The sequence below is a fragment of the Atractosteus spatula genome, chromosome 5 (assembly GCF_055471065.1).
Source record: "Atractosteus spatula isolate fAtrSpa1 chromosome 5, fAtrSpa1.hap1, whole genome shotgun sequence".
In the NCBI taxonomy this organism is placed as follows: domain Eukaryota; kingdom Metazoa; phylum Chordata; class Actinopteri; order Semionotiformes; family Lepisosteidae; genus Atractosteus; species Atractosteus spatula.
The window spans coordinates 56626170-56651023 of record NC_142710.1 but is presented as its reverse complement, the minus strand read 5'-3'; the positions used below and the strand labels follow the sequence as shown (position 1 = coordinate 56651023).

Sequence of the window (24854 nt, the reverse complement as noted above, 5' to 3'; positions counted from 1 at the left end):
TTGAAAACCGTGGCCAGGTTATTTCCACTGAGATGTTGGAATTTGTCCTTTGGTTAGCAGTCAGTAAAACTTTTAAGAAAGTGGGGTGATGCAATGGGGTAAGATGCAAAGACCTTGCAGACTTTGGTCCAGTTCTTAGTGCACTCAAGACGGAAGGCCGCAGTAAAGGCACCAAGGTAGGCGATGACCCCAGCAGAGATCAGCACGTCCCCTGTCAAGTTGTCATAGGTATTCTGAAGGTCTTCAGCAGCTTTGGACCACCTTTGGATTTAAAATATGAACAGCATTAGGCTTATACTGAAGTAAACTGTTGTGCCAAACAAAGGGCATCAGTCGAGAGTTTGTGTGTTGAAAGGCGTCTTTATTTCATATGCATTTGGGAGTCTTGCTCTTGTACGCAAGACTCAAAAGACAACGCTTACAGTGCTCCTTTATACTGTGAAACAAACAATACAAGATACACTCCCACATGACTCTCTGCTTGCATTGTGGCTATATATGGTCGTTCTAGAAAGCTGACCAGTACATATATTTTCTTTACTGCTGGCTTGCGTGACAAGCAGCCCTTTCTGACGAATAGACCATTTGTTCTAGGAGAGGTCACTTGGCCATTTCCCTGAGAACTACAGTATGCCAGCTATGCGTAAAGGTACAATTTGGCTATATTATCTTTTGAGACAAGACATCCTGAGATGAAGTTAGTAAAATTTAAGTACAGAAATACATAGCCAACAAGATATAATACAAACTTTGAGCATACACTTTTAGTTAATTCCCTCAAACCTATTTGCGTGTTATTTTCCACCTCCAGCAAAATTAATAATAACATTCACACTTTTAATGACACACCATACTTCTTTCTATTCTTGGAGGTGTTACCCACCATAGGCACCACAAAGCAAAAACTGCTTAGTTGGTTGCTGATAAATTACTACAGACTAGTTGGGTACAAAACTTCTCTTTCAAATGAGAACTTGATACTGACCTGGTCTTTTCCCCACCCAGTCCACCAATCAGTTTCTCGGCTCTCTCCAGCTTCTTGGCACATAGATCCACCTGGAACTCCAGCTGGGCTTTCTCCTGGGTCTTCTCTGCAAAGGTCTGCTGCAGGGCAGCCAGCCGGTCCTCCACCTCCTTCAGCTCTGCCCTCTTCTGGTTCAGTAGGGTCATGGTCTCCGCCAGAGACCTCTGGGCCTCCATCAGGTTTGCCTTCTTTGGGGCTACCACCTTCATGCCACAAGCAACAAAGGCACAATAACTTACCTATTAACACTGAAAAACTGGCAATGGCAGTAACAGGCCCTGTTGTGCACTTGTAAAGCCAAATCAGAAACAAATGATACCTTCACAATGCTTATTTTCATTCTCTCTGATTTTACTGAGGAGTTAGAGCTTTTTTTTCCCTTAAACACCCTGCATTGTAATCTGTTTTTTTGGGTGAGGTGAGCCATTCAAAGGGACAGAGCGAGGTTCAACCAACATTTGCAAGGTTATTGTGGTTATCAGATGAGAAGAAAATTCCCCTTCTAATTTCATAAAGATCTCAGAAAATACAGGAGTTGTAAACTATCTTTTATCCTATATTGTGCTTTTCCATGAACGCCACGACAGGTAATTTAAGAAAGTTCAATGCAATCATAAAAGAACATGTGACTCAAGTTGAAGAAAATAACAATCATGGGTTACATTATTTACTCTTTAACCACTCCTGGTAGTATGTGCCACCATACTCTCAAGAAGAGCTCACCTTGGCAACGCGGTCATAGACCTCCATGGCCAGGATCCACTTGCACAGGCCCTCGGCTGCAGATGACGCCTTGGCCACTTTGCTGGGGTCAAAATCAGGGTTGGTGATGTATTCGCTGCGAATCTTCTGCATCACGGGCACCTAACACACAAAAGCAAAACCGTTTTACATGTAAGAGAGAGGAACCTCACAAGGCTCAGGTCTGAGATAAAAATCAGATTAATGACTTTGAGGAAGAGACTAAAGAGGCATAAATTCCACACCTTTCTGTTATTTATGAAGTAAAAAAAAAATGTACTTACTGGAATATTGTCTTTGTCATACACTTTTAAGTCTCGCAGGAAATTCATGTCTCCCAAAAGCTTCTTACTTGGACCCCAATAGTCCAAAATCTAATAAAAATTAAAGAGGAACAATACATTTGTTATTGTCTGACAATGTGTGGGCCTCAGTAGTGTATAAAAAAAATACCTTACTTTTTATCCTAAAAAGATTTTTTTCCAGGATTGCTCCCCGTTCTCATATTTTAAGCACCTTTTATTGTTAACTCACTTTTATGAAAAAATGAGAACCTATTTCAAATTCCCCCCCCCCCCTTTCATATTTACACACACTCCATTTGCAAAATTCTCAAACAATCCTAAGGCATTCCTATTTGTTTTTTACCTTGTAAACTATCTTTTCAAACCTAAAGTTTCAATTTATTGTATGACTACAATAGTCTCCAGACATCTAGAATGGAGACAAAAAGAAAACTACAAGACTGACTAAAAAGTCTGTACAATCCATCACAGGAGATCCACTGAATAAAAAAAAAATTAAAGCAGAGATACAATAACAAATCAGAAGCCCCAATGAGATGTGACACAGTTTGTAGGCACACAATTATTTTCCCTAAAGTAACAAATATTTTTAAAAGAATACTTTATTTACACTATTAAAACATTAATTTGTATTATTAGTATTATTCCATTAGTTGACTGCATTTTGTATTACTTAAGTTTAGGAATTCACAAGTCATTTAAAGCAACATCTTAGTGGATCCCTGAATAAAATATTTATCTGAGAGCTTGGATGGACAAAAAGACCCAGTAGATACTAAAGGACTCAGTGAATGGAACCGGACGTCTCCAGCAATACAGCCAGACTCACCTTCTGCCCCGTTCCATCAGGGTCATTGATCTTCTCTGGCTTGATCTCCTTCATCACACAGACAGCGGACATCACCAGCTTAACTCCAGATGGGGGATTCTTCATGGATTTAACAATGGTAATGTCAGAAGGCTGCAAAGGATACACATGACGTATTGGGAAACCAACCTTTACAAATGTTACAGTTTGTTGTTTACACAGAGACTGTGTAGAATCATGAAAACTCCAAAAATACAACATACAGTAATGTACAAATTTGTACAAATGCATATATATACTGTAGCATTTGCATTATGTACAAAGAGGAACATATATAGATGTCTAAGGCAATCCTTGTCAGTACTGTAAATACTGTGTACTGCAATACTAAGTACTGGCAGTTTCTACAGATACTACAAATTTTGAGCTGGATTATACAGTACTGGATATTTTGAGACCATGGAAAGTAAAGTGCAATGAAAATACAGTGTACTGCAGTGTCACTCAGAAAAGTACAAAAGCCTATTAGCACCACGGTGAAAAAATAATGTATTGCGTTTGAACAAGATAATATTGCATGGTGCTAATAGATTTCAGTAGAAAAGCGCTAATCAGAACAGAAATGTGCAGGCTGCAGTGATCAGTACATTTGCAGAGCCCTGGTAAACTGTTACCTTGAGAGTGTCCAGTGCAGACAGAGCTGCTTCCAGTGCAGGGATGGCCTCTGCCAGGTCACTTTCACACTCATCCTTCAGAGCCTGGGCCTCATTGGCCTTTAAAGTAGCAGCCTCCTCGTCCACACGCACCACTTTGCTCTTGGCCTGTACCTCTGCAGACTCCTTTTCTATGATCTACAAAAGCGCCACAGAGGTTCAAATGCTATACAAAAGGGCTGGTGGTTTAATGATCCCATTTCTGCAACAGAGTGCAGGGATTTTTGCTTTACCTACCTTCATCATGTTTGTGTTCTCAATCTTAGCCAGCTCCAGTTTAGGCTGCAGGTCTACAAGCTCTTTTTTCATCTCTCCCACCTTAAGGAAGAAGATCAGTGCAGTCAGTAAAGTACTTTGTGTAGCAAAATAGCTGAGGCTCTGTAGGGCTACATGAGGAGTACAGACTTCAATTAAGAATCTGCATTGCAATCTTGTCTTATTCATTTGTTGTACCACTACATCTCTTGAAAATGGATTGTACATGGCCTAATGTACTGCACAATGTACCTTTTCATTCTTTAAGAAGTTAAGATAGCAGTTTAGAAAGTTTATGTAATTAGATAGGCCTATTCGGTCAAAAGCTTGATTTGTTATGAATGATAGTCTTAGTTCTATGCATTTACGTTGCATGAAATAAAAATGAAATACCGAGGAATGTCCTCAAAGTGCACTTGTCATTTTTTACATGGTTCATGGCTTGTACCTGAGACTCTGCGAAGGCCAGTTTATCAAGACCGTTGGTGTATCTCTTCTTGGCTTTCATCACCGTGTCTCGTTTCTGTGTGAGGAGCTGGCGGAATGCAGCAATGAGCTCAAGGTAGGAGGTGGGCGTCACATAGTTGTGGCGGCCCAGGTTGTGCAGGAACCTGGGGAAACACAAAACGTGTAGCGAGACTCTCAGGAATTAGCTGAACTGAATTAATACTTACTCTTACAATACAGTCTTCTGTTTGTCCTGATTGTTACTGAATGGGCCAGGACAGGCACATTACAAAATCAGTGAAGACTGATGATGGTCATTTTGAGAGTATGGAGCAGGTAGCCATCCTGGGTGGGGGTGGGTGGGCTGGAGACTGTGATTTGGCATGTTCCCATTGGGGTATTATGGTTAGATGTTCTTACTGCACTCTCTGGTATGTTATAAAAAAATAAAAATCAGTGCACAGATGATTAACAAAACATGTGATTGTTGAATAAAAATAGTGATTTGGTTACGATAAAATACCAGGTAACCTGGTATTTCATTTCATGCATAAAGTAAATATCTCAGGCCATTGTTCATGTCCTGTTATCTAAACGTTGATTTTAATGCAAGCATAGAAGGTCATATACCATGTACGCTTTGACCTACTAAATAATTTGATGATTTCAGATAAGCATCTTTTTTCTGTTTTCCCCTTTTTAATATTAGAGAGCAATTCAGGACAAGACCTGAATATTGATACAGCAGCCAGTCAGCTTAACTACTTTGCGTTGTCCAGATTAAAAGCTATGTTTCCTGGGATACATCCAAAAACAGCAGGTAAGGAAATCTGTGTAGAGTTTATTGTAAGCAGATTTTCCTTATATAACATGGCATAATTAAAGGTGGAATGGTAGCCTACTGATTCTGAATCTGAGGCTGAGACATTTTAAGACTTTTGAAAAAAGGTGCTTTTTGAAAAAGGTCCTTCAGATGAGACGTAAAACTAAGGTCCTGACTCTCTGAGGTCATTAAAAACATCCCAGGATGTTTCTCGAAAAGATTATGGATGTTACCTCAGAGTCCTGGCCAAATTTCGCATTGGCCTTTACCAAGCATGGCCTCCTAATAATCCCCATCTATGAATTGGCTTCATTACTCTGCTCTCCTCCCCAGTGATAGCTGGTGTGTGATGAGCGTTCTGGCGCACTATAGCTGCTGTCGCATCATCCAGGTGGATGCTGCACATTGGTGGTGGAGGGGAGTCCCCATTACCTGTAAAGTGCTTTAAGTGAAGTATCCAGAAATCGGTTGTAGTTGTGATTGTTGTTGTTGTTGTGGTTCTTGTAGTTATGGTTGTTGTTGTTGCTGTGTTTGTTGTGGTTGTGGTTGTTGTGGCTGTTGTTGTGGTTGTGGTTGTTGTTGTTGTTAAAGCAAGGGTGGCTTGTTGGCACAGTGGTTAGTGTTGCTGGCTCAGGGCGCTGGGGGCCCCAGGTTCAGTTCCAGACCTGGGATGCTATCTGTGTGGAGTTTGTCTGATCTCCCTTTGTTCGCATAAGCTTCCTACAGGAGTTTCAGTTTCTTTCCACAGTCCAAAAACATACTGGTAGGTCAAGTGGCCTGGGAAACAGATCTGGGAAAATTGGCCCTAAGTCTGTGTGTCTGCCCTGCAATGGACTGGTGTCCCTTTCAGGGTGTACCCTGTCTTGCACCTGTTGCTTGCGTGTATAGGCTGTAACCCCCAGTTAGAAGAAGCAGTTAGAAAATGGATGGATGTTGTAAGAGCTACAGTACACTGTCTGGTGACTGAGAATGACAATGTATGAATGACTTGGAGAAAAACAGTCCAGTCATTTGTAAAACAGTAATGGTTGTAGAGGTTCTGTTGTTAGCAACTTAACCCACGCATGAAGGCTCTATAAAAGATAACCCTAAATATGCAAAAGCCCTAACCTCAGCAAATGCTTGACATCTGAGAATGAAAATACATAAATAAGGAATGACAGGTGCTCATTGCTTCCAATCAATCGACAATACTGATGCATTTTTGTCTGATGGTAAATTCTGCTGTATTTTAACAGCTTTTAACTTGTAAAACAGAGTTTCAAAGAAACACTCGCATCAGTTAAACGATAACATGTACATATGCAGTGCCTACTTGTCAGACAAGTGGATGGCGGAGGTGTGGAAGCTCTTGCAGATCGGCATGACCTCCATGCGCTCATGGTCACTCAGCTCCAGTGTCTCCAGGAACTTGTTGGCCACCCGCTCTAGGGCTTCCTCAGGCCAGGGCTGGCACAGAAACACAGAGCACAGAGTTGTATAGGGGCACTGCTACATACAGCCAGACAGCCAGGCATGCAGAACTAAAAAGCTTTTGAACATTTGGGCTGAAATTAAATTTATTGCCTGGTTCAGTCTTGTATCCTTTTCATGACCCCATTTTCAACAAGAAGTTGTAAAGAAAGAAGAAGAAGAAGAAGAAGAAGTTCCACTTTTAATTTCAGACATTTATGTTGTATGCTGCAATGGTGCAATATCTTGTAGACTGTTGACTGATTGGTTGATTTTACTTTAAAAACAGGGAACCATATACAAACAGGGAACTTCAATGTAAATTGAGATGCTTTCACAAGTGAAACGTTAGTCAGGTTGGTGCTACAGAAAGGTGAAAAGTATGATATTCTTTTATGGAGTTGTTCGTTTCTCACCTGGAACCAGTCGATAGTGCAGCAGTTGATGAGAGAGGGGAACTGCCGCAGTCTGTTTCTAAAGGCTTCTCCGATGGGGCTGAATGCCACAACAACGTGCAAGTTCTCCTTGCAACGGTTCACAAAGAAAGCAAACAGGGACAGCGGGCTAAACTCCACAGACTTGTTTCGAGCCTGAGCCAAGGGACGCACTGCCTGCAAGAGAGTGGGGAAGCCTCAGTACTGCATTGTGACAGTAAACTCTGGTTTTTATGAAACTGTAGAATAAATCAGAATGCAATAAAATAATACTGTTGTTCATATGAGATACAAAAAGAAAGTACCTGTCACGCACGTCCAAAGGGACTAACCGTGGAGAGCAGGAGAACGGAAAAAGACCCATATGCGTAGCGGAGGAACGGGAAAAAGGCCCGGGCTCGTTAGTGCAAAGAGTTCAGGAGTGGCGTATAGAAACCTATGCCCTCAGGGAGCGGACGTGGGGCAACCTGGTGCTAGGCGGGTCTCAGGACATCCGAACGTCAATGCTGAGCGAGGGCAGAGTGCAAGACCCGGAAATATATTGCCCAAGGGAAAGAGAGGGACCGGAAGGCCAGCCAGGCAGGAAACTAGGGACAGGACAGAGTAGGAGCGCCCTCGGCAGTCAGAGTGACAGTACCAGTGGGTATTTATGACTTGGAGAACCCTACAATCAGTCAAACAGCGGGACTGGAACAATCTGAATAAATTACAATGATTGAAATCTGGTAATGTTTCGACAGTTTCATCTTACACTGTGTGTTTAAGCATTCAAGGTTTTGGGGCTAGAGGGTTGATATAACAAGAACTAGAAATAGAGATCCTTCATTCAGAGAAGCTGAATGCCACCACATCAGACAGACCTTACCAAATGTAAGGTTAATATGAAAAAAGATTAGGTACTTAATATACTATATATTTTTTAGTTTTTAAAGATACACAGAATAAGTGTCAAGGTGAAACCTGCAACCTGATAGGAGCTCAAAGTATTTTTCAAGTGTTTGTTTTCTTGGTAAAGTCTGCCTGGGGAGTAGTCCATCTAGAGAAGTTAACTACAGTTGTTTGCAGATACTGTATCATTGGATTGCCCTTACCTCCATGATCTCCTGCTTCTCATCCACGGCAAAGAGGTTGGGCACTTCTCCGGTGTTCAGCACACTGTCAACATCCTCTAAGAAGGCCTCCTGTTTGATCTGGGCATCTGTCAGCAGAAACACCATCTTTTGGCCTTTCACCCCAGTGTTCTTCAACAGACGCTGCCCACATATAAGAAAAAACAGTAAGCCAAGCCTTAGTGCTGCAGAATTACAATACAGACCCATAGCATATTCAATGGTTTTTTTCAACAGTTCTACATAATTTACCCAAATCGAATCTCTTGTGCTTCACATCAGGTAGAATGCCTTTACAAGCCATACACTTTATTAGTACTCTTTTCAGCTGATTGTGAAGTCAACCCAGGTAACCAGTGCCTAGATTCATGGTGAAGACACTGTTTTCTTGGGTGACATGAAGTATCTCATTCAGTGTGTAACATAGTGTCAAGGCAACATTAGCAGCAATCAGATCAGATTTTCACAGTGCAAAATGATGCTTTTGTTTTAGACTAATTCAGCATTTTTAAGCACACCAACAAACACCAAATTAAATGTCTAAATGCTTTATAGGGATGACAAGAAAATAGTAAAAGAACTGGAAAAAAAAGTCTAAAGCAGTAAATACACCCTATATAAAAATACTTCCTTGATATCTCTGACTCTACCTTGAGGTCCTCTCTCCACTCGTTCATGCCATAACTCTTGGAGATCTCCGGCTGGAAGATGGTCATCTTGGCCATCGCAGTGGCCAGACGTGTAAGAGACTGGCGCCCACTGCCACCCACCCCAACTAACAGTGCGTTCCCACCCGGCTGCTTCAGGACACGGCTGATCCTGGACAGATGCTCCAGCACGTAACTGGAGGGAACAAAAATATCATTACACATCGGAAACAGTTTCCTATACATGTTACATTACAGGGACGTGTTATTCAAGAACAGTGAAATATATATAAATAAATAACTCAAAGGTCCTCTTTTAAGAAGTGTCTTAATGTTTCTTTTTCATCCAAATTTTGAAACATGCACTGGAAAAGGAGCTGACAGGTAGCCAATGTTCTTATTTTACCAGGTATACTGTAAATAACAATGAAGAGTAATACTACAGAGGACAGAGACAACTTTTATCTTGATGAAAGCTATTGATGAAATGCTTTTCATTATGATTTGTTAGGCTGAAGTTACATTCAGGACAACTTCTCCTTTCATTACAATGTTGAAATTTTCTTCAGTTAATAGCCTGATCTGTTATTAACAGTACCTTCCAGGCAAAACAATTTGACTGAATAGTGTATGGATTTTTTTTCCATGGCTATGTGCACATTGATTGCACATTAACAGTAGATCTTTCCAGGGGTAGAAGCCAAGCACAACAATGTGACCGAGTATTAAAGGGAAAACTTAAATAAGCACTATTTTCTAAAAATGGAAATGTACTTAAACTTTATCAGCCACTGCTTCTCATCCTTGTGTCCTTACCGGAATATCACCAAGTTCATGCGTGTTTTGTGAGTCTGGTTGTACTCTTCCAGACACTGCTCAACCACATGGTTGAAGTTCTCGATGGAGGGCACCTCCGCATACAATCTCTCATTATCTTCCAAGTCAGGGTTCATATAGTCTCCAAACAGCAGGCTTCTCATATCTTCCTCACATAACTGCAGAAAGATCACATTGGTCAATCGTGAACAGTGCAAAATGGTCAGACATGACCAGACATAAATCGAAGGGTTAATCTGACTTATAGTTCTGACAATAAATGGAATCATCCTTCATTAAATATTCAATTTTGCCAACTATGCATTTGCTAGACTGGAGAGGCTGAGTTAATTTTCTGTGTAGGACTGAGATGTTGCACCAACAAGTCTACAGCTATAGTAGAAAGTATGTTTTTTGCCTGTGATGAAACATTCTGCATCAGTACTTACAGCGGCCTTTCCTTGCTTCAGGTGCTCAAAAACAGAGTCAAAATTGTCCTTGAAGTGGTCTTTGATGATGTTCTTCATGAGCTGGTAGAGCCAGGCTCTATCCTTATCATCCACCAGGCGGTCATAGAAGACTCTGAAGACCTCATGCACAAAAAGACGGATCATGGTGCGTTTGTTCTCCAAGGACTCCTTCCTCAGTAACAAGCACCCTTGGACCACACGAGAGAAGTCCCGCAGGTTGAAGGTATAATGGGACTTGGCCGGAGTGGGCAGGAGGTTCTCCATTGCTTTCTTATAAACCTGAAAAAATAAGACACAGCATGTAATGCCACACTTTGCTTTCTGAGATCCAAATACTCAAATATCTCAGAAACATTATTTTACTTTTTCGTTCCTTTCTCCGATTGTGTCTGCATTATGTTCTTTAGTTAGGTGAAGTCATCTTTGACAACATTTTGTCTCATTTGACCCATCAAATTCTATAAATGCATCCTTGCATATTTGAGATAAAGAGTAGAAAATCAAATTAGAAGATCTAAAGAAAAGGCTTGTGAACTGTGATCAAGTGTTGCACTGACCTCCATGGTTGCACTGACAATCTGGCTCCCCACAGTGAAATAATCTGGGGGGAACTCTTGGTTCCTGAGGTAGAAGGCCACGATGTTAGAGAAGATACGGACCATGGTGTCGTCGCTGAAGGAGTTGATACTGCAGATGATGAAATGACGCAGAAAGCGGGGTGTCACTGCATTCCTGCCTCCCCCTGGCGGACCCATTGCAGAGATGAGCTGCAAGTCCACCAGTGTGATCTTGGATGTGTCTTTTAGGTCATACCTTTAGAAGCATTAAACACGGAGAGTTAAAAGAACATTACAAAGCAGAATCCTAAAATTTCCTGAAGAATTGTAGTAATGACTTTAATATTTCACAATTAGTATATCTTATTAATTCTACCCTGGAATCTATAGTACATAACTTTTGACCTCAGCATCACAGCTTTTAATTATATTCAACATTAAGTGCTATTTTAAGGAAATATCAAAACACTGAAAATCTGTTCAAAGTTAAAAGAATTGTGTAGCAAGATAATTGGTCTTATGAAAAGAAATATCCCAGCTGCACTGAGAGAGAAATTCATTTACACTTGTTTTAATGCACTTTCACATGGCATACAAATAACAACCTGACAGGCTAAAAGAGCTTAAATTGTTTAGTCTTGAACAGAGAACATTACAAAGAAACCTGATTGAAGTGCCTCAAAGGCACTGACAAAGTCAGGGATTTTTTAGAAACAACCATGAAACAAAAATTAGAGGACAGAAGTTGACACTAGCTGCAAACTGTTTCAAACCTAGAATAGGAGGAACTTCTTTATGCAAAGAGTCGGGCCAAGACCCTGGCTTCTCTCAAGAAATGGATGGATGAGAATCTTCAGATCAATTAGCACTTATCCATCAAACAGGCTAAATGGGCTGAATGAGTTTGTTCTATTTGTAAACGTTCTTACCAGTTCCCATGGTCAAATAACTGCCTGAGAAGTTCAATGGGCGGCTGAGCGCCATACTGCTCCAGGGCGGGCATGTTCATATCGTCCACAAAGATTACACACTTCTTCCCCATGGGCGGGCCGAATACCCCCTTCCGCCTTTTGTCCAGCCTGGACATAATGATGTTCTGCAAAGAATCAAACGTGATCATCACGAGCAAGAGCTCAGACCTCAACAGAAATACTGTAGCTCTCTTATTTTGTCACTTTCAGCAGCGTATCCTTGGGACCTTAGAAACTTGACACTAATATCAACATACTATTATAACGTGTTATTTTAAGAATAAAAGTGTATAGGCAGAAATTACTTTTTTAATATATGTCTCAGAGCCTTTTAACTTTAGATATCGGTATCTTTTATTTAAGGATTTTAATGTCACATTCTTTTCTCCTGTTACTTCTCCTAAAGCTACAATAACCATGACAATGGCTACAACTAACATTATTCAGTTCATTAGAGAACCAGCTGACCTGCAGATATCAAAGCCTTGTAATGGCACATACCTGGCTCTGGTTGGCACTGGTGCGGGCTGAAAAGTTGATGAAGAAAGGAAGGTAGCGGTTTTTGTCCAGGTTGTTCATGAGTTTGTCTTTCACGTACACAGATTTGCCAGTGCCAGTGGGGCCGACAAACAGCAGCGGCCTTTTAAGATCAAAGGAATATTGACATGACAGTCAGAAGGGTTAAAAAAATTATCATATTTACAAGTCCAAATGGCTAAAATCAGATGTAAATCTGTGTGTCTCACACCACTGACTTCATAACAATTGATGAGAAACTGGAGTACTGGAGCCAAGCAAAAATGTGTTAACCATTATTCCATTTTCTTACTGTTTTATCCAATTCAGGGTCACAGGAAAGCTGGAGCCTATCCCAGCAAGCAACAGGCACAAGGCAGGGTACACCCTGGACAGGCCGCCAGTCCATCACAGGGCAAACACAGACACAAACATACACACACACCAGGACCAATTTTGGAGGTAAATATAACAGAAACATTTTGCCAATTCTCAGTTGCCAAGGGTTCTGTGCTACAAATTAATACTACACATAAATTAGATATGACAGAGATTATATGGGGACATTTTCATTTGAGTTTAAACCTTACAAACAGGTAAAATGTATAATAAATAAAACTACTATAACTGCATTCTTCAGGTTTTATGACATCATATTACACTTCTTTATGATCAAAACCTAGTAGTGTGCAGCATAATCAATTCTATAAAACAAAAGAAGTTGAACTTACTTTTCATATTGCACACAGAGGTCCATTAAGTAGGTGTACCGCACGGTGTCCATTGTCGGGACAATGATATCCTGCACGTTAGTGTTCTTATCCCCAAGGGAGATGTTCTTAATGGCCTCATTCCAATGAACCCAACGACCCCTACCTTTAAACTAATGGGAAAATCACATTTCAGATTAAAACACAAAAAGTTCTGACCCACAAAAATAAAATGTGCAGTTTGCAAGCAAGAAAAGATTTTGCTGTTTACAGTTAGGGCAGATATAAAGTTACAGTTTGGTTGATATAATGCGTTTTTCAACACCTAGTAAGTTTGCTAATGCTGTGCTACTTGCTTTCCAGTGCCATACCTCGTATGAGTAATCATAGACCAGTCCCTTTTCTTCCAAGGGGCATTCCCACTTGCCCACAGAGCTTGGGATCGGGTGGTCTTCCGATTTCCCTGCGATGATTTCCCGCAGAAAGTTATCAAACGTGACACGACTTTCTGTGTCACAACTCCCCCCCACAGACCACACTAAGGAGAAGGTGAAGGCTGCCTGGAGCAACAAAAGGGGCAAGAATCAATCAAACTTCTAATTTATTAAGCCTTGCATTACAGCTGCAGGGTAAAAAAAGTTAGCACTTTGATTATAACATATAATATAATATGTCATTTTTTGTTATTTTTCCAATAGTCAAAAAGCAGAGCAATTCTATGTACATATGCAAGGTAGAACATGAACCTGCTAGGAAAGCTGCTTTTCAGTATTGAGCTGAAGTACTGTACCATGATCCAGGAGCGCATATTCTTGTTCCCTGGCTCTTCTTTTACAGGTTCAGCCAGCAGCATGTCAAACAGGCGTGTGAGAGATACAACTGTGTTACTGTTGCTTGTGGGCACAACCTCCTGCGACATCAAACAGAATCAGCTTTAGAGAAGCAATATAACAGTACATTAAAAGTACACTATTGTTTGATACCTGATGATCATAATAATAATTCCTTACACTTGTATAGTGGTTTTCTGGAGACCGCACTCAAACTGCTTTACAGATAATGGGGACTCCCCTCCACCACCACCAATGGGCAGAATACACCTGGAATATGCGCTGGCAACCAAGGTGCGCCAGTACACTCACCACACATCAGCTATCAGTGGGGAGGAGAAGAGAGAGATGAAGCCAATTCAATGATCACATGATCATTTTCCAGAGCTCACTGATTCTCCTCCCTTTCACCTCAATGGTGGAGGACACTACCAGCAGATTTCAAGACAATCCCAAACCACATTCCAGTGCCCATTCAAGACTCAGCTGTTGAGACAGTACTGTGATCTTCTCAGTTCTACTGGACTCACATCTTCTTCCATACCATAAGTTTTCTCATTATTTCACCAAGCCACACTGATACTTCTGGTTACTTTAAGTACAGTCTGTACTGTACTTTAAGTACAGTACAGACACTTTTTCTATTTATTGAACTTAATGTGTATTAAATTGTACCTCTTACCTGCATTATTTTGTACAATTATTTGGCTTGTACTATTGCAATATACTTTTGAATATAAAACATATAGTATAAAATTGCAATATCATGTTAATATGATATTGCACCTATCTGGATTGTTTCTAAATTGTGCTATTTTTGCACGCTCGTCTGTATTGCATTTTTTCTACTGGAGTACATTGGCCTGAACAAAGACACTAGCAAAGAGAAAGAAAGGAAAATAAAAGTGGTTAGGTGAAACCCGAGAAGAGATATTGCAATATCCAGATCTTTCATTCACATTTGATAGAATCAAATGAACTGCAGTTGCAGTAAATGCATGTTTACTGCGTTGGACTAACTTGGTCTTTCAGACCTACAATGTGCACAATACAGATCCTACCCTGCAGTGTTTGCGCAGCAGCCTGAGGGAGGGGGGTAGCAGCCACTGGAAGAGCTCAGAGAGGAGTGCAGTGTTGTCCTTGAGCTGCAGTGGTTCAGGCAGTGTAGTCAGCCAGGACAGCACAATGGGCATCCAGCCTAGCTGAGAGGGCTCCATGTAGATCATCCCACAGCGACTCACAGTAGCAGGCTGTGAAGCAAACACCAGGGACAAATGGAGGCAGCAGATAAACTCAATAAAGACAGCTCTACTTCAGACATGACAATTTCCTATAATTGGTCTTTTAAATAGAGAGTTTCACTATTATCTGGGAAAAGACATACAACTGTTCATTAATTAAATTAAGATTTAAAAAATAAATAGAAATTTAGATTAAATTGGTTTGACTTTTCTGGCAAACCTTGCTTTGGTGCTTTGCCGGGATTTTTGAGCATTGCAGGAAAAGGGATGACAAATACTGTCCATGAATCTTGTTTTGTCCTTATTAAAAGTCAACAATTAAGTAAGAGATGTACTTACAGAAGCCTGAGAGAGATCCATAGCTTCAAAGATGAGGCTCATCTGACTGGACATCTGAATAATTTCTCCACTCATCAAACATAACTATAGAGAAAAGGCCAGGTAATCGGATTCAGAGGTACCGTAGGCTTGTATTCTCTAGCATTGGTAAATATGAGCACAGGGAAACTAAACATAACACACAAAATCAATAAAAACCTCAAATACTTGCCTTCTTGTTGTCATCCAGCACTGTGTTCATGCTCTCAATCCACAGGGTGTCAATGGGTCCATCAAACACAACCCACTTGCGATCAGGAGTGTCCGTGGAAGCAAACTCCCGAAATGTGTTGGCAACAATCCCATCAGCCCACTGAAACGAACACACACCCTTTGCTCTTAATGGGCGGTATAGGGTAAACCACAATAGGAGTAAAAATTCAAGACTGGGATGCACAAATCTCTCTTGTTCTATAGAAAACAGAAGTGTTTCTAACATAAATGAAGAATCTGGGTATTTTTTTAAATCACTTAACAGGATGCTCTGTTTTCTACCATTCTTTGTATTTATGAAAGCTCAAAAACCAAGCTTCTGCTTACTCAACTCTGATTGCGGACATTCCCCAAAAATGTGTGCCCACACTGTATTTATACAGTAATATACACATCTAAGAAGACCATTTAGACTTAAGAATATAACACTCTCTCTTTTAATACTTAAAATATTTAGTTTGAGGTTAAGAATGACAACGGCAAAGTAAATTCAACTGCTGATGCAGAAAGAAATGGGAATAGCTGTGTGTGATAGAAATATGGACTTGACAGTGCGTCTTAGGCAGGCCAGAAACACAACATTCCACTTCTAATAAGCCCTTGTATTTTTAGACTTAAACCCCCAAAAAGGCCTGCAGAATTTCCTAAATTGTGAGAGAATTTTATTGGACTGAAACTGCCAAACAAGTGTCATTCAAATGCATGCTGTTCCCAGGAATCACAGACATCCTGCTAAAGTGTTTCAATGAAGGCTCTGTGTGCAGAGAGGAATTAGGTAAATTCAAGATTTTAGTGATAAACAGCCCTACTACGAAAAACTGCAGAAAAGGTAATATTGAGATCACCCACCTCATGGGAGACAGGGTCAAACTGCCCAAAAAGCTGTCCCATTGTGATGGATTTAGGGTTCACTGTTCGGTAGATCACTTTTTCTTCCTCATTATACCCCTTCTCATTCATTAGAGTCAGAGTATCTGCCAGCACTTGCAATACCTTGGTTTTACCAGCAAATGGTTCTCCTACAAGCATGAACCTGCAAAACATCGAAACTTCAAAATCAAAACACTCTTTTGTGCACTCTTTCATTCCAGTTGTGGATTCTAAACATCTGTGTCTAAAGACTTTTGTTTTTACATTTATAGAGTATGCAAACCCTGTGAGAAACGTCAATCAATAAAAAATAATGGAAATACATCATGTTTGGACTAGAGATACTTAAAGAGGATTGCTCTGTTTCAATCGATCTAGATTTTTTAGAATTTAAAACTCACCCATGTCGAACAATCATCATTTCATAGGTCTGGATCATCTTTTCAAGAAAAACCTGCACTGGCTGTACATTATGTACTTTGCAACATTCATGAGCACATTCAAGAAAAAGCTGAAATATGGGGAAAAAAAAACAGAATAAAAAAAGTGAGCAAAATATTTAATTAAGAAACAACAGAATCAATTTTGCATTAACTATAAATTTTGAAAATGTCTGTGAAAACAGTTAAAATTCCTATAGTGCAATGATACTAATGAGATGAATACTGTATGTGGCACACTTATGGTTAAAAATAATCTTGAGCCCAGAAAACAAGTTTGTCATGTTTTTGTCACACTTAGATAGCATTCATTAATGTTAGAAGTTTCCTTAACAATTAACATTTGTTTGGCTTGAGACACATCACATTAAGAAAGCAATATGTAAAACAAAAATAGATTTCCTTATTTGGATCCTGACCTGATAATCAGCCACTGGCAGAGAGATGCCTGGGAACAAGTCACTTGTGATCCCGTTAAAAAGAGGAATGTCATGAGACAGGAATTTTGGCTCATTCACGTCTTTGATGGAACGAAGAAGCTGAGAATTAAAATTTTAGAGATTCTCAACACTGCATTTTTTGGTGTGCTATTACCTGTGCACTTTGGTTCTAATTGTGTATTCAAAACCCGTGTGCCAACAGATCTGTAGTTGCCTCCAGTTACAGTTTATGCAAAACTAAGCTATTAATAATAACAAACGGTAAGAAATACAGCTGACTGAAACAAATACACCTATTTTGTTAATTCTTTAGTACACTTATTTTCAAATGTCATCAGCATCAAATACTAAATAAATGACATTTTCAAAGTGATATAAAAATCATTTACATGTTTCATGGAATGTAGAAGCTGGAAATTAAAATTAAATTCCTTTCAATTCACTCAGTCTCTACACTTCACAAAATGTGTTATTTAACACTGAGACATTAAGCAAGCATTCTACCCTGGAGCTTTGGGCTTCTTATCTACGGCCAAGATTAAAAAAAGCCCTATATAAAAACCTTAAAGCCATGTTTATGTAAAACATCCTTACTTTCTGATCTCCTGTTAAAATAACTATTACTGCATCTCACAAATTTTATCATGTTTTGATACTCACAAGAATATCTTCATTTTCTTCAGGGAACTTAAGTTTGAGATTTCCAGCTGCCACCAAGACAGCTTTGACTGCACGCATGCCATAGTCATAGTGGAACTGCGAGGAGAGCTGCTCTGAGCACAGCCTGTAAGTCATCACAATCTTGACCGACAGAGGCTTGGCATGAAGGAAGCCATAGGAATAGAGGGAGATTTCAGCTATCAGTGCATAATTAGGAACCATCATTGCAACTGTCCTGAACAGGACCTGCAAGAAGGAAGACAATGGAAAAGGTCACATGTTTGAACACAAGCCCACAGCCAATCAAGTGCTAAAATGCACACAAGTGAATACAGCATCATGTTTATAAATTTCTTTGATTGCTGTGAAACAGTGTTTTTAACTCCACTTTTGGTTTAACCCTTGAGAGATGGACAATACATTTAAACCTGTGCAATGCACTAAATGGCACAGAAAGTTTACTGTGCTTGCTTTCTATAACACTCTTATTGTCAGGGTGCCTGGTTTAATCTGCAAACAGTGATTAGTTTTTAATGGTTTAGAACAGCTATCAAAGACCCCATAATCTGCTGGTATATTCAGAGACAACAAACAGATCCAATGATGCAATGATGAAGAAGTTCACAAGATCCTCGGTAGATCAAATCAAACTTTTACTGTATTTTAGAACAACAGAAAACCCAGGTACTGATAATCTGATTCTTAAAATCACATCTATGTCATTGCTTCTATTCTGTTAAAAGAAAAGTTTGTGCTTAAAAACAAACTCTTTTGAAAATCACAGTTGAACATTCTGAGATTCCTGCCTTCAGTGCATGTGTAATATGATAAATGAACACTCACCATATTACAGTATATTTATTTATGAGGTTGTCAAAAGCTATGTTAAAAAGCATATTATTATATTGACGTCTTATCATTTGATTGCAGCACTAGAAATAAGCAAGGTGCAGTATTTTCTTGCTCTTATTTTGAGCTAGTGCTTAGTAAACCAACACAAAAGCCCGTTGTAATGCTAGCCAGATTGCATTCCCCATGAGAAAGGCACCTTCAGGTTGTCTGGCAGTTCAGAGCGTCCAGCATAGCCAGGGTTCATGGTGATGGCAACAAAGCAGTTGGGGTTAAGTCGCAGCTCAGTGCCCTCAAAATCAAAGTATTCAAGGTTCATCTGGATGGCTCTCTGGATACACAGGATCTGCTGGGCCACCACCGACAGCACCTCCAGCTCAATGCGGTTGAATTCATCAAAGCATGCCCAAGCCCCTGATGATGCCAGCCCTTTGAAAAACTGAAAGATGCACAACACAAAGATGACACGAAGTCTGGAGGACAAGGTTTCCTTAATAATTGCAATCTGATGATTTTTAAAGGAGATTTCTTTGGCAAATGCTTTTTTTATTTTCCTTTACTGTATGAAATTCCTTATGGACATATCATGAGGAGGGACGCTGAGGAAGTAACAAAGAGGGTAATGGAATTTGAGGTGGAAGGTAACAGGGGAAGAGGCAGGCCTAGAAAGAGATGGATAGATTGTGTGAGAAAAGATATGGAGGTACAGTATGTGAAGTGAGTGAGGAAGATGTGCTCGACAGAGACAAGTGGAGAAGAGCAACCAAAGCAGCTGACCCCAGGACAGTCTGGGACTAAGGCTGTGAAAAAGAAGAAGAATAAGTATGAAATTCCTTACTAGCCACATATTTATTTGTATTATTAGACAGTGCATGCATTATGCATTGTTCTCTATTATTTCTAAATAAGATAAGATCACTTTATTGGCCATATACAATTTCTTGCATTAGGGATTTGTCTTTTACCCCAGCTTGCTCTCCATGAGACACACAGACAGAGAAAGAGGCTTGGGGTCAGAGCATAGGGTCAGCCATTGTACAGCACCCCTGAAGCAGTGGGGGTTAAGGGCCTTGCTCAGGGGCCCAACAGAGTAAGACTTCTCTGCCAGCTGCGGGACTTGCCACAAGCACTGATCCTTAGCCACAGAGCCACCGCTCTGCCCTAAATGCATGTGATTTCACATAGGAGTAACATATCCTGCGAAAAATAACTTTTCCCAAGACTTTGCCAAACTGTTTGTGGGAAACAGTGATGTACAGTATAGAAAGAAGTATAAGGTACGGTTTAATTTAATGTCATTATAATGTGTATAATTCTAAAACACTGTTTAAAGAACACTGTTACCAGTGTGCAGTGAATTAGTTACCTTCCCCATAGCCAGGTAATCCAGCCCATCGGAGCAGTTGAATACCACACACTGCACTGCCAGTGCCTTGGCCAAGTCCTTGGTGGTCTCTGTCTTTCCTGTCCCCGCTGGACCCTCAGGAGCCCCCCCCAAATTAAGATAAAAGGCTCCAATCTGCAAAAGAGAAACATAAAGGGTGAGAAAGAGAGCATTAACATTACCAGAAATACAGAACGTCCAAGAGATCCACAGTTGTAGACAAATAGAAATTGATATCTGATTCTTCCACTTTGATAGATGTGCCTAGCAACGGGAGATTTTTTGTACACATTTGATCAAACAACATGGAACGCTATCATAATGATCAGGAGGTCTGTAGAAAAAAAAAATGTGTTCTAATAGACATATGTGTTTCTTAATACAAAGATAGTACACCGTATAGGTAGTATACAGTATATGGATGTTTACCTTCCAGCACATAGGGGCAGCAACATCCTGTTGCTGTTACCGTAACACTTGTTTTTTACAGGACAGGGTTGTTAGCCTTGTGCCCAGCGTCCAACATGGAGGACCTGGCGCCAAATATGGGACACAAACCCACTACCCTGATTTTATGAGTCTCATGCTCTACCAACAGAGCTAGCCGGGGCTTACAGTATATGTAGTGAACTATATTATGAAGTGTTGCCATGTACACACATTACACAATTTGGGTTACCATTCTAAACTTTGCATTATCTTGTAATTATACATTTTAGTGTAAATATAACTTATCTTGACATGTTAGAACATCATATAATCTCTCTGAAACACACAGTTCTCATGCACTATAGTTATTGATATTTCAAATGCTTTTTGTTGCAGGTTTATGCTTTGTTCTGTTAAAATCTTCACTCCCTTTACCAGAGTGCGGTAGCATCTGTCGGTCAAGGGGGTGATGACCAGCCTGGGGGAGTTTCCCAGATACTCGTAGGCATACTTGACGTCACAGTTGATTATGCGGACACGTGCGTTTTCATTTTCCCAGTAGTACCGCAACTGCGCAAGCCACTGGAAGTCTGTTTCATGTGAAACACCTAGAAAATTCAAGAGCTGTTGTTACATAAGGAGGAATGTGTCACTTCCTTTCAGAACGTTACCAAAAATGACTACTAAAGCCTTTCAAGCCCCACTACAAAGGACAGAGTTCTGTAGATTTGTGCTCTAAGGAAAACGATGAGGTTTTAATATACTGTATGGAGAACACTAAGCAGACAACATGAATTATTCTCAACAACAAAAGATTATGCTTTCTCTGTATTGACCTCTAAGAATTCAGAACTATATACTTATAAGTCTAGCCTTACATGCAAAGATACAGAGATCATGTGATTAAAATTAAAAGTTTTATATATGGTTAAAAGATTTCAGAGGAGAGCCAGTATGAATATAGAAAATAGAGATCTTCACTAACTTATTTCTTTGAGTAAGCAACAATTAAGGATAGATGGAGAGCTTCTGATTTGTTATATGTGGATTTTCCAGAAGCTCCTGCTTGAATTAGTCTTTTAACCACAGAAAAGGTTAATTCACGAGTCTTGGTAATGGAAGAAACATCTAATTGGGGTGAAGTGGTTGAAGTGGTTAAACAGAAGAATGGTTACAAATGTGAGTAGGCCATACAGTTATACAGTTATAACGGCACAGCTATGAGGTTAAAGGTCCAAAAGGGACCCATCTTAGGCTCACTGCTCCAAATTTATATCAGTGATCTTAATACTCATGGTTTTCAAAAACTTGCCAAGCTTGCAGATGCAACAAAAATATAGATGCTAAACCCTTTAGAAGCAGCAAAATTAAATTTTAAAAGATGTAGGCATTACGACTAGACTCCTGGCCACTACAGTTTAATAAGGTCAAGTTTTTATGCTTAATATACAGGGCCGGATTTTGGTGTTCATAGGCCCTAGGCACTTTCACTGCGAAATGTGCAAAAAGAGGGGTAAACGCCAACTGAATTACGTCGATTGATATGATACACTTTAAACTATTGGAATACTAAACCACGTGATTGACAGAGCGAGTCGAGCGACCATCACTTCGACACTCCTAGTTTCTAGAACAGCCGCTAGATAGCGTATGATTATTGATTTGGAACACCTAGAGTCGATCGCAAGCATGTTGTTTCAGCTCGTTTTTCGTTAGTCACTAGTGTTTCCCTCCTTCGTAGGCCCTAAAAATTTCATAGGGAAATGGGAATTTATCATTCCTAACTCTGCAGTCAATCACAAGACTTAGTACCTTTCTCAATCATCTCCATCACTACATCCCTGGCATGTACATCAATAGTGACCAAAGCGCCCAGTGTAGTTCGAGTCTGTTTGGGCAGCTTTCCTCTCACCAGCTCCACAATGTCATTCAGCTGGTTCTGTAATTGCTGGTAATAGTTCTTCAAACCCTGCAAAACACCACGTGTTTCAAGACCTGGATCTATTACACAAAGGGGGTAAAACACACATCCTGGTAGTCCAGGGTACGTGTTCCACATCAGATTCAAGGAAACTTGCTTTGAGGAATAAGGTAACATTTATCAAATTCTTCTTCATAGAGTGTAGCTTCTTTTAAGATCAAATATATTTTTTAAAGAGTCATCTAACCAGGTTTCATTTAACAGATACAATTATATGCATGCAATTTATTTTTTTTAATTGCTGTGTAAAAATGATAAAAACAATTTGGCTTGTAAAACATATCGTAATGTAATGAAACATGACAATCAGTTGATTGTACAGTAAACGTGCAATCATGTGCAACCCATTAGATAAAATGTAAGCAATTAAAAGTTGATTTTGATCAATGCACTCCTGAATGCAGGGATGCAGTCTTTACCTCTGGTCCACTGCCAATAGCCTCATGGACCTCGATAGTCCAGAACATCTGAGAAACACATAGCACCACCTGGCCCGGCCACTCTCTCACCCAGTCTTTCCTTGCCCTCTCAGGGTAGGCCTGTAGCAATGGAGTACATCCATATCAGAACAGATCGCACTGATCCAAATTAGACAGGTATCATAATGAAAGTGTATGACACATCAAGGGCTGAATCTGCATCTTCATGGTCAAAAAGCGACAGTTGAACAAAACAGATGACTTTACCAAACTCACATAAGTACAGTTATCATTCTACTGGGAATATTACATATTTATGACTCACTAAATAAATAATCATTAAGCATCCTGAAAACAAAATAAAAGCAGAAGCTTTCTGGGGCCAATTTTAATTCAATTCAATTCAAAATATTTTATCGATCTCCATTGGGGCAATTTAATCCAGTTTAATCTGAAATCTACAAATATCCTGCAAAGATTATTTTACATCTTTTGCAAAATGAATGGGTTCTGATTTGCCTGATGCTAATTGTCCTGGATTCTGGTTTCCAGCTAAAGTTAAATCATAAAAGCATGGTGGTGACTGCATGTATCAAATGTGGAATCCCCGCTTTCCAGGTGCAGCTGTTGATTAAGAGGCCCAAGAAACCTGCAGAAGTTTTGTCCTTTAAAGACCCGATCCATGCACCTCTGACCTTTGACCTCTAAAACAGCGTACCAGTCTGGAGCGAGCCACCACATCCCGGATACTGCGTAGCATGACGTCCTCCACCTGCACCAGCCACTTCTCCACGGCACCCCGCGCCTCCGAGGTGGAGATGAGCTCAATGAGCTGGACCCGCTCGCCCTCGCTGCTGTACATGGCCTGGATGTCGAGGTTGGGTAGGAAGTCCAGCTTCGCGATGCCCTCAAAGCACTTCTTCAGGTGAGGCTGGACACGCAAGGGGTCCTTGGTCTCGGACAGGATCTCCAGCATCTCGTCGTTGGACAAGAAGAAAAACCTGTAAGAACCAAAGCCACATTCAATTTAACATGCTGCTAGCCCTTCATCTGCTCATCTATGGACAGCATGTTGCACTAATGTACTTTTTTGGACACTGCATTAATTTACTGTTTTATACTGTGGTACTTTCAATCTGTATATACCTATGCGCATTTTGCACATAGTTGATTGTTTAACAGTGACTCTTAGCATATTTTGCACACACCTAGCTCTATTTGTTTTACTTTATATTGCTGTACTTATTTTAATTTTTAGTCTATTCTGATGTCGAAGTTTTTGCTTGTCTTGGGCTGGGCTGCTGTAACACCTCAATTTCCCTTCAGGATCAATAAAGTCTTATCTATCTCTCTAACATGTCCAGATGATTATTTTCCCTCCCTTTAGACTTCCAATAGTTCATTTCACATGATGGACTGTACATCCCACTTTCTCAACCAATTTCTTAAAGCCAACTTATATTAAGGAATAGGTAGATGCAACAAGCTATTTCAAAGTGCATTTTCATTTTATTACGGTTTCACATTAAAGAAACACAATATTTTGCAAAATAGCAGACCACAATTTATCACACTATTTATTTTTAAGATAAATGTTACTGATAAAATCTCTTAACTGTTGAGTCTTAACGACATTACAACTAAAACATCAGAAGGCAGGACAGCTTGAGTACAGTACCGAGGAAAGAAGAGCCTCTTCTTCTCCAGATAGGCATTCAGTCCCTTCATAATCTTATCCAGAAGACCATTAGAATCCTGTAGCTTCTCCAGTAAACCAGGCAAAGATGTAGCAGGCAAGACCTGGGGTTACAGTTTAAATATGTACAACTCAAAATTAAGAAAGAAAAACTTTACTGAAAGGATGCCATCTTGTTTGGCCTTGTGTGGACTTTGCATGTTTGCATGTTATGCTCACATAGATT

The 24854-nt window shown here is 40.0% G+C and overlaps 1 protein-coding gene across 1 annotated transcript in view; it reads right to left on the bottom strand.

The window, feature by feature from the left end:
• The window catches only part of dnah12 (dynein, axonemal, heavy chain 12), a 56057-nt gene that overhangs the window by 14743 nt on the left and 16460 nt on the right, over window positions 1–24854 (bottom strand). The window contains exons 21-54 of the mRNA XM_088915555.1: window positions 24611–24732; window positions 23651–23933; window positions 22933–23052; window positions 22345–22501; window positions 20968–21140; window positions 20086–20238; window positions 18919–19158; window positions 17871–18116; window positions 17190–17309; window positions 16732–16841; window positions 16310–16493; window positions 15420–15560; window positions 15209–15292; window positions 14690–14878; window positions 13589–13708; window positions 13170–13358; window positions 12820–12971; window positions 12074–12212; window positions 11531–11697; window positions 10602–10857; window positions 10024–10323; window positions 9575–9753; window positions 8762–8954; window positions 8094–8255; window positions 6985–7179; window positions 6432–6565; window positions 4295–4457; window positions 3829–3909; window positions 3553–3729; window positions 2900–3031; window positions 2050–2139; window positions 1748–1888; window positions 986–1227; window positions 114–261 (exon numbers count right to left, since the gene is read on the bottom strand). Of these exons, the coding sequence (XP_088771681.1) occupies window positions 114–261; window positions 986–1227; window positions 1748–1888; window positions 2050–2139; window positions 2900–3031; window positions 3553–3729; window positions 3829–3909; window positions 4295–4457; window positions 6432–6565; window positions 6985–7179; window positions 8094–8255; window positions 8762–8954; window positions 9575–9753; window positions 10024–10323; window positions 10602–10857; window positions 11531–11697; window positions 12074–12212; window positions 12820–12971; window positions 13170–13358; window positions 13589–13708; window positions 14690–14878; window positions 15209–15292; window positions 15420–15560; window positions 16310–16493; window positions 16732–16841; window positions 17190–17309; window positions 17871–18116; window positions 18919–19158; window positions 20086–20238; window positions 20968–21140; window positions 22345–22501; window positions 22933–23052; window positions 23651–23933; window positions 24611–24732 (5682 nt within the window). The remainder of the gene's footprint in view (window positions 1–113; window positions 262–985; window positions 1228–1747; window positions 1889–2049; window positions 2140–2899; window positions 3032–3552; window positions 3730–3828; window positions 3910–4294; window positions 4458–6431; window positions 6566–6984; window positions 7180–8093; window positions 8256–8761; window positions 8955–9574; window positions 9754–10023; window positions 10324–10601; window positions 10858–11530; window positions 11698–12073; window positions 12213–12819; window positions 12972–13169; window positions 13359–13588; window positions 13709–14689; window positions 14879–15208; window positions 15293–15419; window positions 15561–16309; window positions 16494–16731; window positions 16842–17189; window positions 17310–17870; window positions 18117–18918; window positions 19159–20085; window positions 20239–20967; window positions 21141–22344; window positions 22502–22932; window positions 23053–23650; window positions 23934–24610; window positions 24733–24854) is intronic.